The 15,929-nt window shown below is 37.8% G+C and overlaps 1 protein-coding gene across 4 annotated transcripts; it reads right to left on the bottom strand.

The window, feature by feature from the left end:
* Window positions 1-1,300: 1,300 nt before the first annotated feature.
* On the bottom strand, window positions 1,301-14,260 carry LOC307140902 (E3 ubiquitin-protein ligase RNF182). 4 transcript variants are annotated; one of them, XM_079840688.1, is made up of 4 exons: window positions 14,000-14,260; window positions 3,207-3,261; window positions 2,929-3,108; window positions 1,301-2,593 (listed from the first exon to the last, which is right to left on the bottom strand). In XM_079840688.1, the coding sequence occupies exons 3-4, from the start codon at window positions 2,943-2,945 to the stop codon at window positions 1,849-1,851; spliced, it is 762 nt and encodes a 253-aa protein (XP_079696814.1). In that variant the 5' UTR covers window positions 2,946-3,108; window positions 3,207-3,261; window positions 14,000-14,260; the 3' UTR covers window positions 1,301-1,848. The 4 variants fall into 4 exon arrangements, with proteins under 4 accessions (XP_079696814.1, XP_079696815.1, XP_079696816.1 ...); XM_079840689.1 differs by lacking the exon at window positions 14,000-14,260 and adding an exon at window positions 3,366-3,389; XM_079840690.1 differs by having other exon boundaries at window positions 1,302-2,848.
* Between the last annotated feature and the right edge of the window lie 1,669 nt (window positions 14,261-15,929).

Raw genomic sequence — 15,929 nt, 5'->3', positions numbered from 1 at the left:
CGCAATTGCAAGAAAAGGCAATAACTTTTAAATGTTTTATTCTGTGGTGAGTTTCCATAGTTATAATGTATGATTAAGAGTTCATATTAAAATCTGTTTTAAAGTTAAGTCATGGCAATAAACTGTACGGCTTTTAAAGACTTGGAGAGCAATATTTGCCGTGATCCTTGTCTTTTATTCCCGCCGTAGTAAAATTGAAAATGTCCTGGAAAATGATCACTGAAAAAGAGTGAGAACCCGACTAATCTCAATTAAATAAATAGACCATATCCTTTGTGTACACTCAGAAATGTGGAATGATTAGCCATTTATTCGTTTTTTAAAAGTCATCTTTAAAGAACAGTTGTGTAATTGAGATATTCATGGTTTTAATAACAAACAGTAAACAAGTGTTCTTATTTGACCTTATTTCTGATAGGATGAAGTTCAATCGAAGTTCTTGCTTTTGTATACCAAAATATCACTAAAGAAAAAGTGCACTTACGGTTAACTGAGCCTCAAAGATGTCCGCCTGATTTCATAGCCCTCTGAAACTCGCCTGCCGTTTTGACAGTCCCGTTTCTCAGTGTGTTTACATCCGTTTGGAGACACTTCTGCCAACCTCCTTGTATTCGTATGCTCACCTGTTCTTTTTTTCCAAAGCATTTATAGAGGCTGGTCTTCAGGGACACTTGTTAAAATTAGGGCCAAACCTTGCAGTTCATGCTCCCAGAATACTTTGCGCTGTAGATCATTATTGTCAGAGCTCTTGCTTTTTCAGAAAAAAAGGGAGGCGAGATTTTAGATGCATAATGGCTTTTTGTGTGCGGTTGTCTGAATATAAGTGTTTGCGTGGGGGTGTGTGTGATAATGTGTGTGCTGTGCACAGTGGTTTATGTGAAGTTAATTGTCCGCAGGGAGAGTGGTATGGTATTGTGGAGGAACAGACGGGGATCCTTTATTGACTCTCTTGAGGTAACTTGGGCTTGTTTGAAAGCTGTGTCGCTTGATGCAACACGTAAGCTCCCATGGGATAATTCTCCTGAGCAACACAAGTAATATCAGTTCATTCAGTTAGCAAAACAGCAAAGCTGTAATAGGCCCTGACACAATTCCTCAATCATAATTATAATCTGCTTCACACTCAAAAATTGTGATGTAGGGGGGTATTCCTTGCATATAAAGCATGATTCATTATATTTTAGGATGCCAGAGTCACAAACACAATGCATCCTTTTGTTGTTGTCTTTTCCCAGAACTATAATCTAGCAGTCTTCAAGTATGGTAAAGTGTACTTGACAGTTGAATCTACAATTGTGTTAGATATGGAAGAATCTTTATTGAATATCTAACAGGTGGCTTTAAAGTATTTGTCCATTCTCATAGCAATGACAAACACAAAATCACTTATTTTACATGTACATTACAGCTTGGCCATTGACATGCCTTACAAAGGCAACTAGGAACTTCAACGAGAACATTGAGACAATGATTGAAATGATACCACAGATAGTCTTAAGATAACAGAAAGATAACTGGTATTATTGAACACATCCTGTGGTTTCCATATTAAAGTGTGGAAGGACTTCATTCTCTGTTGCGTGTTATTTATATCACAGTTGTTGAAGTGAGCTAGACGCGATACAAAACCACAGCCTGAAATCAATACCTACAGCTTGCATTGGTAATCAAGCTTTAACGGCTAAAGTCAAGTATAGTTGGCCCTGCATACAACGCGAGGTGATTTACAAGGAGTTCGCTGGTGTGACGGGGGAAATGGGGCGTCTGGGATTAGCAGATATGCATCAGTCATTTGGCTTTTGTTCTTTTACAGGTCTTGCTAGTATCAGCCCAAGGGCCGTGGGGGTGCTATGTGGCAATGGCCTCCATGATCTCATGGCACAGACATTGGCAGAAGCCATAGAATACGCAAAGGACCAGGGTGGAGGGCACCAGGCTGACCAGGATCACACCCATCGTGAGCTGCTGGATCATCAGCAAGTAGATCCCCAGTGGCAGCGAGCTAAAGTAGACCAGGCAGAGGAAGCCCATCAGAAAGCGGGGGATCGAACGGGACGTCCACGCCCGGCACTTCTGCACAGGTAGGTGGCAAGGTAAGGAGTCCAGGCTGGCTGGCCGATACAAGCGCACCATGTTCAGCATGCTCATAGAGTCCGAGGACTGCGACTCTCCGGGGACTTCCATGATTGTGATGACGAGGCAATCGGAGGAGCTGTGGGCCTGCTCGCCTCCGCTCAGGCTGTTGGGCGTCAGAAGGACCTCGCCACTGGACACGGTGCCGCTCTTACGAGCCCGGTCCTGGTAACTCAGAATGGCCAGAATGTTGCTGTCATCTTGAAGAAGCCAGATCTCCTCGTCAGGGACGTGAGTCTCGTGGCGACAGAAGGGGCAGCTGATGATGCTCGGAGACGAGTCCAGCTCCACCATCTTCTTGAGACACTTGGCACAGACGCGGTGCAGGCAGCTCAACACCTTGGGCTTGCGGGCCCGGGTGTCAAAGCGATTGTAGCAGATCTTGCACTCCAGTTCCTCTACTGTGTAAATCACAGGCGCCTGGGAGCCCTCGGTCTCCGAGTCGGATTTCTGGCTCATCCTGAGAGATGAAGTGCGACAACAGCCGAGAGGAAGCAGGTGCGGATGTTCAAATTAAGCAGATTTTAGGAGCAGCACCTGAGCACTGTCCTTGGTAGCCCTTGTGGGGTTTTTTTTGCGCTGTGTCTTGGTTTTTCACCCAGAATAATTGCTTAAATTAGTTCTTCCGGCACATTATGCTGATTAGAGTCCTGACAGAAAAGCTTAACATACTGATACATTTACACCCTGATACATTTATGACAAGCAAATTATCCTAAAAAATACAAGACAGAAATTCAGTGCATGCTAAATGATTATCTTCATTCACTGTTTGCATGCAGTTTAGAAACTTACTTGGGTTTTTCCAGCATTATTTAGAGAAGGACAAAACCAAAGAGACAAAGAAATAAATATGGTTGACACCAGAGAGGTCCAAAAAATATTCCATAGCAGGGCTGTCAAGCGTCTGCCAATTCCTGTGAAATCAGAGTCTGGGCAAAGAGCTTGGTTTTGCGTTGTTATCCATAGTTGATTCTGGAATGAGGTGGAAGAATCGCAGAATCAGATAAAGTCAGCAGAATCATCCTGAAAACTGATATTTTCTTTCAGTAATGGCTACATTTGATTATGACCTTCAACTATGAATGCTCATGTTGTCCTTGGAGTTCTTGGAGATCTTTGTTCGTTCTGCAAAAAAAGAGAAGAGACGGGTGTTATCTAGATGCAATTGATGTTAACACTTTGCAGCAGATATGAAGAACCAAGGGGAATAGCTTGATATCTAGACTTACCTTTTGAGAAACCCTTGTCATGTCATTGAGCCAGCCCTCCTAAAAACGCTTTACATACATCAAGCCCGTCCTATCAGGCGTATAGAAGTGTCAACATAGGGGTGGGCGTGTGTGTGATAGAAAGCATGCACACTGACCTCCAAAAACAGTTCTAGTTGTCCCTCACAGTATTCAGATTTATTTTGGTAACATCTTTGCAACTGGCAAAAATGTAATGTTTTATTAATTAAAGGAGATGCTCATATGTGCTCGAGGTGTGTTGGACCATTCAAGCGAAGGCTGACGTAGGGCGTATAAATTTGATTATAAATGTAATTAGCTCCTGTATTTCCTGATTCCCTGTGGATGTGACTCACTCCGATCTGACACTGAGAGGCAAACAAGTGATGCAAGTGGATGTTAGCATAACAAGAGCGTGGCGAACATGCAAATTTAATTTCCCAGAACGAAACATTTCATTGTTTTTTTTCTGCATCTCTCTTTCCATGTCTCAAAGCGCAGGTTGTTAGAATTTGAAGCCGGTCTATAAATAGCATGCGTTCGGCGCTAGAGGATACAGCCCCCCCCTCCCCAACCTTGATGACTGTGATAAGGACTGTCACACACTCACACACACTGTGTCGAGGACACAGAGATCTACTGAAATTATTACTTTGACATTATATGGCAGCTTGTCTCTGAGGGTTCTTCAGCTAGGTCACATAAATGGCAGCGGACAGTCTGTTGAATAAAAGCCAGTGGGTCAAACATGGCATCCAAGAAGAAGTGAGAGGAGCGAAGGTTAAAAGAACGCTACCGTCACACAGAATTTATTTGCCATTAAATCGGCAGCGAGTCAATACATGCTAAGGGAACATCTACATTTAGCTGAGAAATCAATGCCTTTGCAGTGGAATATGTTATACTTAGGTCATCATGACTGCCGTTTTCAAGTGGCTTGTAAATAAAGGTTCTTATTCAGATATTAATAATGTGCTATTTTTAAATGCAATTTGTGTGATGCTGAAATTCAGGGGCTGGATCTGCACTGAAAATTGGCAAGAAAATTGAGTGTGTGCAGCCCGAAATGGCAAGCATATGCATCTGGCTAAATTAGCCAATGCTTCCATTTATGGAACACGACTTGCGAAACCTTCACAAAGATGTCCGAGTGGTATTTCAACTCGAAAAAAATAATATTTACATATCATTTCTTACTTCTTTATTTTGATTTTAAATACAAAAACCTCTAAGTCCACCCCTTTGGACAGCAAGACATAGTTAAATGGTACGGCTGTCACTTTTGTGAAAAAACCCTGTTCGATTTTTGAGACATAAGTGTTCATTGAATCGTTTGTAAAATCGATTTTCCATGTCTAAAGACGTTTCCATTTTCGACGCCAAAATATAGGCCAATCCACGGACAACTAACAGGCATTAGGACGAACGTAAAGAGGGCGCTTGAGACGCACAAGTCGGTAATATATCGGATGATTTATTGGCGTGAAGTTTCGTGCACAATGACAAACAGGAGTGCAAAATTCTCAAAAAACAATAAGCAGAGTGGACTGCCATAACAGCAATGAAAAACATTACTGCAGGCTTCAACATGGCTGTGTTTGCGATTAGAAATGTCAAACAAATTTTGCCTACATAGGCGATTGTAGCCCATGAAAAGCGGTTGAAAATAAAACGTAAAATTCGCTGAAGGACTAGCGTACCTCGGGTCTAGGTCTTTGTATTCATCTGGATGATGAAGCTGCATATGCCCCCTTATTGTTGTTGTGCTGCTGTGATATGGGAACTCGCCATCGCACAGTTTGCATACCACTTTTTCCTTCTTCATTATTTGATCTACAATCCAAAACCCGAAGTGCATCCATATCGAACTCCTCAAGTTTTTATCACGTCGCACAGGTTGATCGCCGTTGTTCTCCATTTTTTTGGCTAAACACCAGCAGCAGCCGATTGAAACTATAGGAGCGTAAAATTGGTAAGAATCTTCTTTTTAGCTTTCGCAACGCCTACTGCACTTTCAAAATTCTTTATTTTATTTTTTGCTTGTTTGTGAGTTTTGTTACATCTATCTTTTATTTGTTTAATTCATTCATGTACATATTTGGTTAAAATCGATTCCCTATTTTCGTTTTCAAAACTTGTGTTGGTTGGTCCGATCGATTGTGCAATCGATTTTTGAACGTAAAGTGACAGCCCTATTAAATGGTTAGTTCACCCAAAAATGAAAATTCTGTCATGAATTCCTCACCCTCATGTTCTTCCAAACCCGTAAGACCTTCATCTTCAGAACACAAATGAAGATATTTCTGATGAAATCCGAGAGCTCTCTGACCTCTTTATAGACAGCTATTTAATTAAGGCTACACTGTGTAAATTTTTTAGTTTATTCTTAGCTAAAAACACTTAGTTCTTTCAAAAATATATGTGCACATTAATGTATATTTACTTCTTTCAAGTAATAAAGTATTCTCGTAAGTTTATAATATGCCATTGAAAATACATACGGGTGAGGGGTTCAAATGCGGGTCGCCATGTTGCCCCTCCATCTTGAAACTACATTAGCCAAAGAGGGACATACCCGTAAATTCAAGCTTTGCCTTTCGCGTTTTAGCACTCGATGGCACCGTGTCGAATGTGGACGAGGTCGAACTGGAAGCCATGTTAATCTTGGACTAAATCGGCCACCATAGGAGTTCAAACGAAATCGGAATTGAGAGGAACAGAAACTAAAATTCACTGGATGGTCATATACCTTTTCACCACTAGATGGGGGAAAATATCACACAGTGTAGCTTTAACACTTTCAAGGCACAGAAAGGTAGTAAAGACAGCATTTAAATAGTCCATGTGACTCCAGCGATTCAAACTTAATGTTATGAAGTGACGAGAATACTTTTTCTGCGCAAACGACTTTATTCAACAATCTCTTCTCATCGGTGCCAGTCTTTTACGGGTTTGGAACAACACGAGGGTCAGTAATTAATGACAGAATTTTCATTTTTGGGTGAACTTTCCCTTTAACAGTTGCAAAATCAATAAAGATGCAACTGGAAACATTGCAAATGATGAAAGCAGTTGAAAAATGTAACAATGAGGAAACTGATCCACACAGTAGGGGGAGCTGTGATGCAAGTGCCACGCCCGTTTCTGTCAGTTTTACCGAAACACAAGAAATACCGTTTTGTTTACTTGCTGAAATACTGTCATTGCTACTGTAATGATGGGCAAAACATGATAAAAACTGAATGCTGGCTCACCGTCGTTCATCTTGAAATCATATGATTCGGTTTGTGTCTTCTGATTGGCAGAGATGGCAAAAGTACTCAGTTCCCGTACTCAAGTAGAAGTAGAGATACTTGTGTTAAAAAATACTCTGGTAAAAGTAGAAGTAATGATTTAACTTCTTTACTCAAGTAAAAGTAACAAAGTACAGGCTTGGAAATTTACTTAAAAGTAGCCTTGCGGATGACAACCATTTTTTATGTAAAGCTAGCTGGACCACACAAAGGTTAGGCTATTAGAGTGCAAGCTGAGAAACTTAAGTGGATATGGAAAAAATATGCCATTTCCTACATTTTAAATGGATGTCTGCCAATAGGCCTAAAGTGCTAATAATAATAAGTCAGGCTCACAATTTTTACAATTGAAGTGCTATAAAAGTTAGAGAAAGTTTTTCAAATTCGATGGTGAATTCTTGAAAGCCAGCAGTTTGTGGTGTTTTGGTTGGCACAATTTGCAGCACATTCGCCAGGAGTCATTCTTGATGCCTACAATCTCAAATCTCAGATAAGGCCAAGGATGATTGGGAATGTCTTGCTGATTGTCTGCTCCGTTTTCTTCAATAATGTCGCCGCCGTCCATACTACATGCTAACATTACCGCCATCAAGCCGCTATGATTTCCCGCAAATGAATGCCGCCAAATCTGTTGAGTCGTCTTGTAGTGGTGCGTCAAGTGCAACGTATATTCCCTTCCAATTAAATTGAATTCGGTACTGATGACGTGAAAAATAATAACGTTAACTCCACTGAAATTATTTGAAACTAAAGTAACAAGCCAATTTTGTAAAATGTAAGGAGTAGAAAGTACCGATATTTGTGTTAAAATGTAAGGTGTAAAAGTAAAAAGTCGACACAAAAATAAATAGTAAAGTAAAAATATCAGAAAAATCTACTTAAGTACAGTAACGAAGTATTTGTACTTCGTTACTTCCCATCTCTGCTGATTGGTTTCTGTGGACTTAGAGGATTTTGCTGATGAAGCGAAGTGGCGTTTAGCGGTTTCTGCCAACGAGCCGGTATTTCTGAATGGGCTGACGCTGGGATTTAGCGTGTTTGAAGCTAAAGTATTTGATGAACGTGTACTATGTGTGGAGAGCGTTTGCTCGATATCATTCTCATTTTAGCAGCTTTAACTCCTCATATATTTCTTAAACAACCATGCAGGAAGACGTATCATGGCCATATTCCAGGATGATAATATCAAGATTAATCAGGCTCAAATTGTGAAAGAATAGTTGGAAGGGAGCATGAAGAATAATTTCCACACATGAATTGGCACCTCTGAGTCCAGAGAATAAATTCATTAAAAGTCTCTGGGATGTGCTGGAGGAGACTTTACAGAGTGTTGGACTCTTGCATTACCAATACAAGATCTTGACCAAAAATCTTAATGGAAATAACATCACAACATTTATTTCCATCAGAACCAATCATAAACTATTAAGCATTTACCTGTGTAAATCCAAACAGTGACTTTTTTGGGGCCGGGCAGTGTATATTATGGCAGTGTTTGTTGTATTGCCTTCATATATTTAAATAAAAATCACTGCATTATTAAAATGACCATTAATAATAATGGTTATTATTACTAAAATATAAAAAAGACACGTTATGACTCAAGTGATAGAAAGTATGGGAACAAAATGTGCTTAATTGTCATGAAAAGTCTTAGAGGTCCTAAAATAGGCTTAAGTGTCTTCATGCAAAATGTAATTCGTTTTTTTTTTTATGGTTTTGGGGTGAAATTGACATATTTTGTGAGATTCACTCATGAATTCTCAATCCTGAGATCTGTAATGAAAAATCAATTTCTATCCGTTTAAATCATTGTCTGTTCAGGATGTCCGAGTGTCATGTTTCTAAAATAACTGAATTTGAGCAGTGAAAATGATGAAGAGTATCAGTTAGTGTTTGTCATCATCCTGCTTCGGTGACCTGTAGTGCCAGTAACGGCAGGAGACGATTGCGTCTGTGTGTAGGCTATGTGTTTGTGTGTGAAGCGGAAATAAAGATGCAAGGGGCGTTCACAGGAAAACACCATCTGTGTCCTGGTGCTGTGGGTTACATAAATAATACCAGCTCACCTGCCGGCTCCAATATTTACGTCAGCCTTTTGAGGAGCATGCAGCCCTTCTGAAACGCTTCTTATTTTAAATGTTAGTTTGAACATTTAAACCTTTGTTTTCAGCTGTTTTAATTAAGTGCAGTCTCTAGAGAATATATAGCAACTTCATGTTTAGTTTAAATGGGATAAAAAGAGAATGATGATATGTTAAGGATCACTGATCAGTCAAACTGGTGATTCAAGGCTGACAACCAATGTTTACAAACCAAAGATGACTAAAGTAGTTTAGATATGCCGATAAAGCATGTTTACTGGAAAACAATAAAAGAGCATAACTACATTCTTCTTTTCAGATGCATTAACATATATTTGGAGCAAATCATGAATGTTTAACTAATGTTGAAGCACAATGAGCGTTAGATAACAACTGACCACCCTCAAATTTTCCCTGGGACATTCCTAATTATGTAAATCAAACAATAATTACGATGTGATTTGCCTTGACCTTGTAATTACAACTTGTAAGCTGGGCATTTTCTGATTGTTCCTTGTTCAACCTGACGATTCATTCAGTCGTTGAAAGTGTTTCCATAGAAGCGCATAATTCTTAATCCGACGATGGGAACGGCTCAAATCTTGAACCATGCACCATGGTATTGTGGCAGAAATGTGGGATATTCGTATTGAGTTTTATTATATTATTAATGTAGACATATATAGTATCGGTTTCACAGACAGGGTTTAGATTAAGCATACATTTACATCTGTATCCAAACTCAAGCTACTGTCAAATGTGCATTTCTAAGAGACAAAATGATTAAAACCTGCACTGCAAACTGTGCTGAAGGAAATTAAACTATTTCATGACTTGAAATAATATCACCTGTTAGGACATGCAGAAACTAAGAAATATTTTTTTCTATTAAGATATTTATTTTGTTAAGGAAAACTGTAAAAGTATAGAATTCAAAAGCCCACAATTAACGGTCTGGTTTCTACAACTTTCTGCCTTTTAAACTTGAAAGGAATAAAGATTTGACATTTATTGTAATGATTATCGATATCTTCTGATGTGTAATGTTTTTTTGGCCATATTGCCCAGCCCTAGCTGTAACTAATTCTGCAAGAAGGTACAGATCTCCAGGCTGATCTAAAACTGACAGAATTAGGAGAATTATAAAATCATCAACACAAAAAGCAACAATATTGACTACCAGTACTAGAAGTAGATTAGAATCAACATAAGTAGCATCCACAACCTCTATTTATGTAAAGTGCTGTATTTTCAAGTATAACACGATATTTATTGAGCAAAAAGTATAGGATTGATTGATCTTTTATCCATCAGGAAGTCTTCTGAAACATATTTGAGGAAGCTTTTTGACTGAGACACGGAGGCTAAAGGTCAAGTTCATCCTCAAGAGCATCTCTTCATGCATCAATGGTAACATTTCTTCGTTTTTATTGTTATTTGCTATAATTTCCGTAGCAAGCATTAAATTACTGTGTTAAAGGGTTAGTTCACCCAAAAATGAAAATTCTGTCATTAATTACTTACCCTCATGTCGTTCGACACCCGTCAGACCTCCGTTCATCTTCGGAACAGAAATGAAGATATTTTAGTTGAAATCTGATGGCTCTGAAAGGCCTCCATTGGCTCAATGGCACGGTTCACTCTCAAGACCCTTAAAAGGTACTAAAGACGTCGTTACAAAGTCCATCTCACTACAGTGGTTCTAAAATAACTTTATGAATCGGCGACAATAGTTTTTGTGCGCAAAAAAACCCTAAATAACGACTTACATAGTGATGACGATTTCAAAACAAAGCATCATGAAGCTTCGAAGCGTTATGAATCACTGAGTCGATTCAGCGGTTCGAATCGCCAAATTTCAGCAGTTTGGCGGTTTGACACGCGATCCGGATCATCATTCGGCTCAGTGAGAGTGAACCGTGCCATTGTGCCAATGGAGGACTTTCAGAGCCATCAGATTTCAACTAAAATATCTTAATTTCTGTTCCGAAGATGAACGGAGGTCTGACGGGTGTCGAACGACATGAGGGTAAGTAATTAATGACAGAATTTAAATTTTTGGGTGAACTAACCCTTTAAAGCCACAATATGTAATTTTTGCCGCTAGAGGTCGCTTATTCAAAACAAAAGCTTAGCTTGATGACGCCTTGATTTCACTGAGCTTTTATTCTACCACAGTCGCTGCTTTCGCTTCTTCCGCTCATGCTTATGTGGGGGAACACAGCGCTGTTTTATCATATTACATACATTTGTTTGTGCTGAAAGTTATAATGCTACTCTGTGTGTTCGCTCGACATGATCTGACAAAAATCACCATACATTAAATAGCGGCTAAGAACCACTATCATTGACACATTCCTTCCTGAAATATTAGCAATTTCAGCCATGGTACTTGCATAATGTTTTATGTACAATAACAATTCTCACATGCAAGAAATTAAAATGGCGGCACTTTTTGATCTCTCACTGTCCAATAACAGTGCGTGTTACTTTTACAAGTGAAGAGGGTTTGGCTCTTCAAACTGAGGCGAAAGTTGATTGGTTGCTCCCACATGTGTACTGTCCAATGGCATTTTTTAACTCAACAAATGGAAAAGCAATTGGCAAAACGACAAAGAAAAGCAATTGGCAAATAGAGAGAGAAAAGCGTTTGCCAAATGCTTTTTTAAAAAGTGATTTAAAATGTGCATTTAAAATGATTTATTAATTTACTTTTTATTGTTTTATTAATATGCGTTTTAAAACATTAATTAAATAAACAGTTTTAAATGTGTCTATTTACTTATACATTAAAAAAAAAATATATTGTTTTATTTAACTACATTTAAAAACATGAATTAAATAAACAACTTTAAATATGTCTATTAATTTGTCCATTTAAAAGTGATTGATTTATATAGATTTTTATGTTTGATTATTAAATTGATAAATTGATTCTTCATTTTATTTTTAAGTGTCACTCCTGGTCCTCCATGGTCCATGTCCTGGTTAAAATTGTTTGTTTCTCTGGATTTAAACATTCGTAGGAACATTTGGGATACACATGTCAACAAAATATAACATTGTTCTAGTGGTTTTTGGATGTTTTAATCCCAAAAATCTTACATATTGTGCATTTAAATATTGGCAAGATTTTAGAAAGGCTGCATTACAACAGTAATGACAATAGTCATCTCTGCGTTTTATAGGCAGAGCAAGATTTTGAAAACAAAACTTTTTTTTTTTTATAACACGAACTGTAAAATAAGACCTGGGGTGTGTATAAATAAAGTCAATTGGGTGAAAGAGTTCTTGAGGTGTATCATCAGCCAGCAATGCACCTACAATTGATTTCTGTGCAAAAAATAAAATAGACTGAATGTACAATACAGGTAAATAAATATTTTATATCAATTCATTTTGATGATTTAATTTATGCCAAGACTGACAGCAATTAATTGCACCCAGTGGGGCCATCCGGACATCAGCATTAAATGTTCCCTTGTTTTGACAACTGAACGGAAGGATATCAGACTGTGAAAAAAGATAAACATGCTACACATTTTCAGATTGTTATTAATATATTGTGCAACCACAGACATACCTGCAAAATCTATTTAGTTTTCCGTTATATAGATCTTAGTAGGTATCTTTGAAACAAATTTAATTTTGGGACTGTGCCTATGTAGAAAGCTTTTGTAGTTGTTCCTGATTTTGTGTGACAGCTCAGTGGTGACTTCACATGCGAGTTAGCCCGACTATTCAGTCAAGCGCAGGTTTAAAACCCACACAGGAAGCCAGTGGCCTAGTTTAGAGTGACCCTGGATGAGGGGGTTCATCAACATGTGTGCCCAGGTTTGGAAGGGAGATCTATTGTTATGCCGGCATGCTTGAAAGTCATCAACTAAAAGTCGTAAATGATCAACCCATCCTCAAGTGACTGTTGGGTTTTGCTAAGACAAGCCATTTTGCAATCGGGAACATTGCCAGGACTGCTGCCATAAATAAGTATAATCATGGTTGAGGTGCAAAGCACTTCGAATCTTTCCATCTTTAGCACACTCACATGTTCTTGGTGAAAGCTAGAATTGAATGCTTTTAGACAATTGTGTCGCTCTTAAACATATATTACAGTTTTAATAATATGTTTGTGTCTTGCATCTCTTCAAAGTGGCAGACTCTATTAATGATGGCGTTCGAGAGGCTTTTTCTGTGAGGTAATTACAATGCATCCTCCACATAAGACATTATATAACATGCTAAGACTCTCTCTCTCTCTCCCTCTTCTTAGTTCTCTCGATGACTGTGTTCACAGTTCATTAGTGAGGAGTCTGATACAGCTAGATATCATGTATTCAAATCATTCAAACAATTCTTGTCAACTTACTTGTTGTGCATACTGTAATCAAAGAAATAGGCATATAACGTTACCCGAATTGTTTTATTCATTAACTATTTTGGGGTACATATTCGGCTGGGAGAAATATTTTGAACAATTTTGGTGTGCTATCTATCAGTTAAAATATGAGAGATATGTACAGGGCATTTGTCATTGGGCCAGTTGGTTAATGATAAATGACAGGAAAACCTATGCAAATTATCTTTAATTACTTGAGCTGTTTATAAAATCATAAAAGATACTGTTTCATAATGTCAAGCAAACTAATAAGAAATTACTATTGTTATATTACAAAATATAACAATTATAATGTTATAATAGACTGTTATATTACAAAATATAACAATTTTGCATCATTTTTATACATTTATTAGGCTACTATAATGTCCATCGCTGGTCCAACAGGTTATATTTATCGTTTCGAGTGAATTTTATTAGAGCAAAAGAAAAACAGCCTACAGATGTTGGAAAAACACTAGTTTTTGCAATAAACAAACAACTTAGCAAGCTAATATCATAAATAACGATATCTGTCGCCGTGAACCGTACGATGCCTTGTTATTGACCATTTTACATTGTCATTGACGATTTTACATCGCTTTTCTAACTCGTACGTCGTTTTAATATTTAAATGACAGCTCGGATAAATGTAATTAATTATTAAAACAAATTTGCCTCACGTTTGCCTTTGGGGGGAAAAAAAGTCGCGTTCGGCGGCGTCATAAAAATGTCAATCGAATGTGTTGCGTGGAAACGTGATTGTGTGTTGAAAGCGCATATAAACATTTGATGCAAATTAATATTTTAACGAATAAAATCAGAGTTTATATCATGAGCTGTACGCGTTTATAATCCGCAGTTATCGCCAATGACACTCACCCTCAGGTCTTGAATGCGGCTCGAAAACGGTCGTTTCCAGCGACGTCCCTCCAGTCTGATAAAACAATCGTCCATTACCGCCACATTTTCTTTTTCTCATCGCTTTGTGGTGAGTCACAGTCAATCTTGAGGTCCCATCTGTCCGACCACAACTGCTACATCCCCCTCATTGCGGTAATGCTACAGCTTCAGAAGCTGCACGGATTTCTCCTCAGTGGTTGCTGTGGCAACAGGAGCCAGCGCGAGCTCCGACCGGTGTCCACCGAACTAACGCGTTTGACTTTCTCTTACCGGACGCACGTGAGCGCTGCACTGCGAAGACAGGCTTTACTTGATGTTGTTTTTCAGGGTCATTCTAAAATTACAGTGGCATCTCCGTCGATAGTTTTTTTTTTTTTTTTTCAAATAGGCTACTCATCAAGCACATAGTAAATCGACTGTGCTATATTACTACTAATACATTTGTCTTTTTACAAAAAATACAAATATTATATATATTACATGACCATATAAGGTCATAAATGGTAACAGCAGGATTTAAAGAAAATGCATTTAATGTATCATTGTGTGGCATGCTCTTTTGTCAGTGGCCTTACACTTGGGAACCAGTAACACCCCTGACAGTAACAACACTTATTGAATCAGTTAACATGGCGGATGACACAGCAAAAACAACAGATTAACAGCCTATTATAAAATGCATACGGTAACATAAATGTATAAGATAACATGAATGCATAGGTAGGGTAACATAAATGCATAGGGTAATATAAATACATAGGTTAACATAAATACATAGGGTAACATAAATGCACAGGTTAAAATAAATGCATTAGTAACAAATGCATAGGTCAACATAAATGCACCGGGTTAACATAAATGCATAGGGTAACATAAATGCATAAGGTAACATAAATGCACAGGTTAACATGAATGCATTAGTAACATAAATGCACAGGTTAACATAAATGCATAGGGTAACATGAATGCATAAGGTAACATGAATGCATAGGGTAACATAAATGCATAAGGTAACATAAATGCATAGGGTAACATGAATGCATAGCGTAACATGAATGCATAGGGTAACAAATGCATAGGGTAACATAAATACATTGGGTAACATAAATGCATAGGGTAACATAAATGCATAGGGTAACATAAATGCATAGGGTAACATAAATGCATAAGGTAACATAAATGCATAGGGTAACATAAATGCATAGGGTAACATAAATACATAAGGTAACATAAATGCATAAGGTAACATTAATGCATAGTGTAACATAAATGCATAGAGTAACAAATACATAAGGTAACATAAATGCATAGGGGAACATAAATACATAAGGTAACAGAAATGCATAAGGTAACATAAATGCATAGGGGAACATAAATGCATAGGGTAACATAAATATATAGGGTAACGTAAATGCATATTGTAACATAAATACATAAGGTAACATAAATGCATAAGGTAACATTAATGCATAGTGTAACATAAATGCATAGGGTAACATAAATGCATAGGGGAACATAAATACATAAGGTAACATAAATGCATAAGGTAACATAAATGCATAGGGGAACATAAATGCATAGGGTAACATAAATATATAGGGTAACGTAAATGCATAAGGTAACATAAATGCATAGGGTAACATAAATGCATAAGGTAACATAAATGCATAGGGGAACATAAATGCATAGGGTAACATAAATACATACGGTAACATAAATGCATAGGGGAAAATAAATGCATAGGGTAACGTAAATACATAGGGTAACATAAATGCATAGTGTAACATAAATACATATGGTAACATAAATGCATATGGTAACATAAATGCATAGTGTAACAAATACATACGGTAACATAAATGCATACGGTAACATAAATGCATAGGGTAACATAAATACATAAGGTAAC

This window comes from Gobio gobio (genome assembly GCF_949357685.1).
Source record: "Gobio gobio genome assembly, chromosome: 17".
In the NCBI taxonomy this organism is placed as follows: domain Eukaryota; kingdom Metazoa; phylum Chordata; class Actinopteri; order Cypriniformes; family Gobionidae; genus Gobio; species Gobio gobio.
This window is presented reverse-complemented; position numbering and strand designations above follow the sequence as displayed.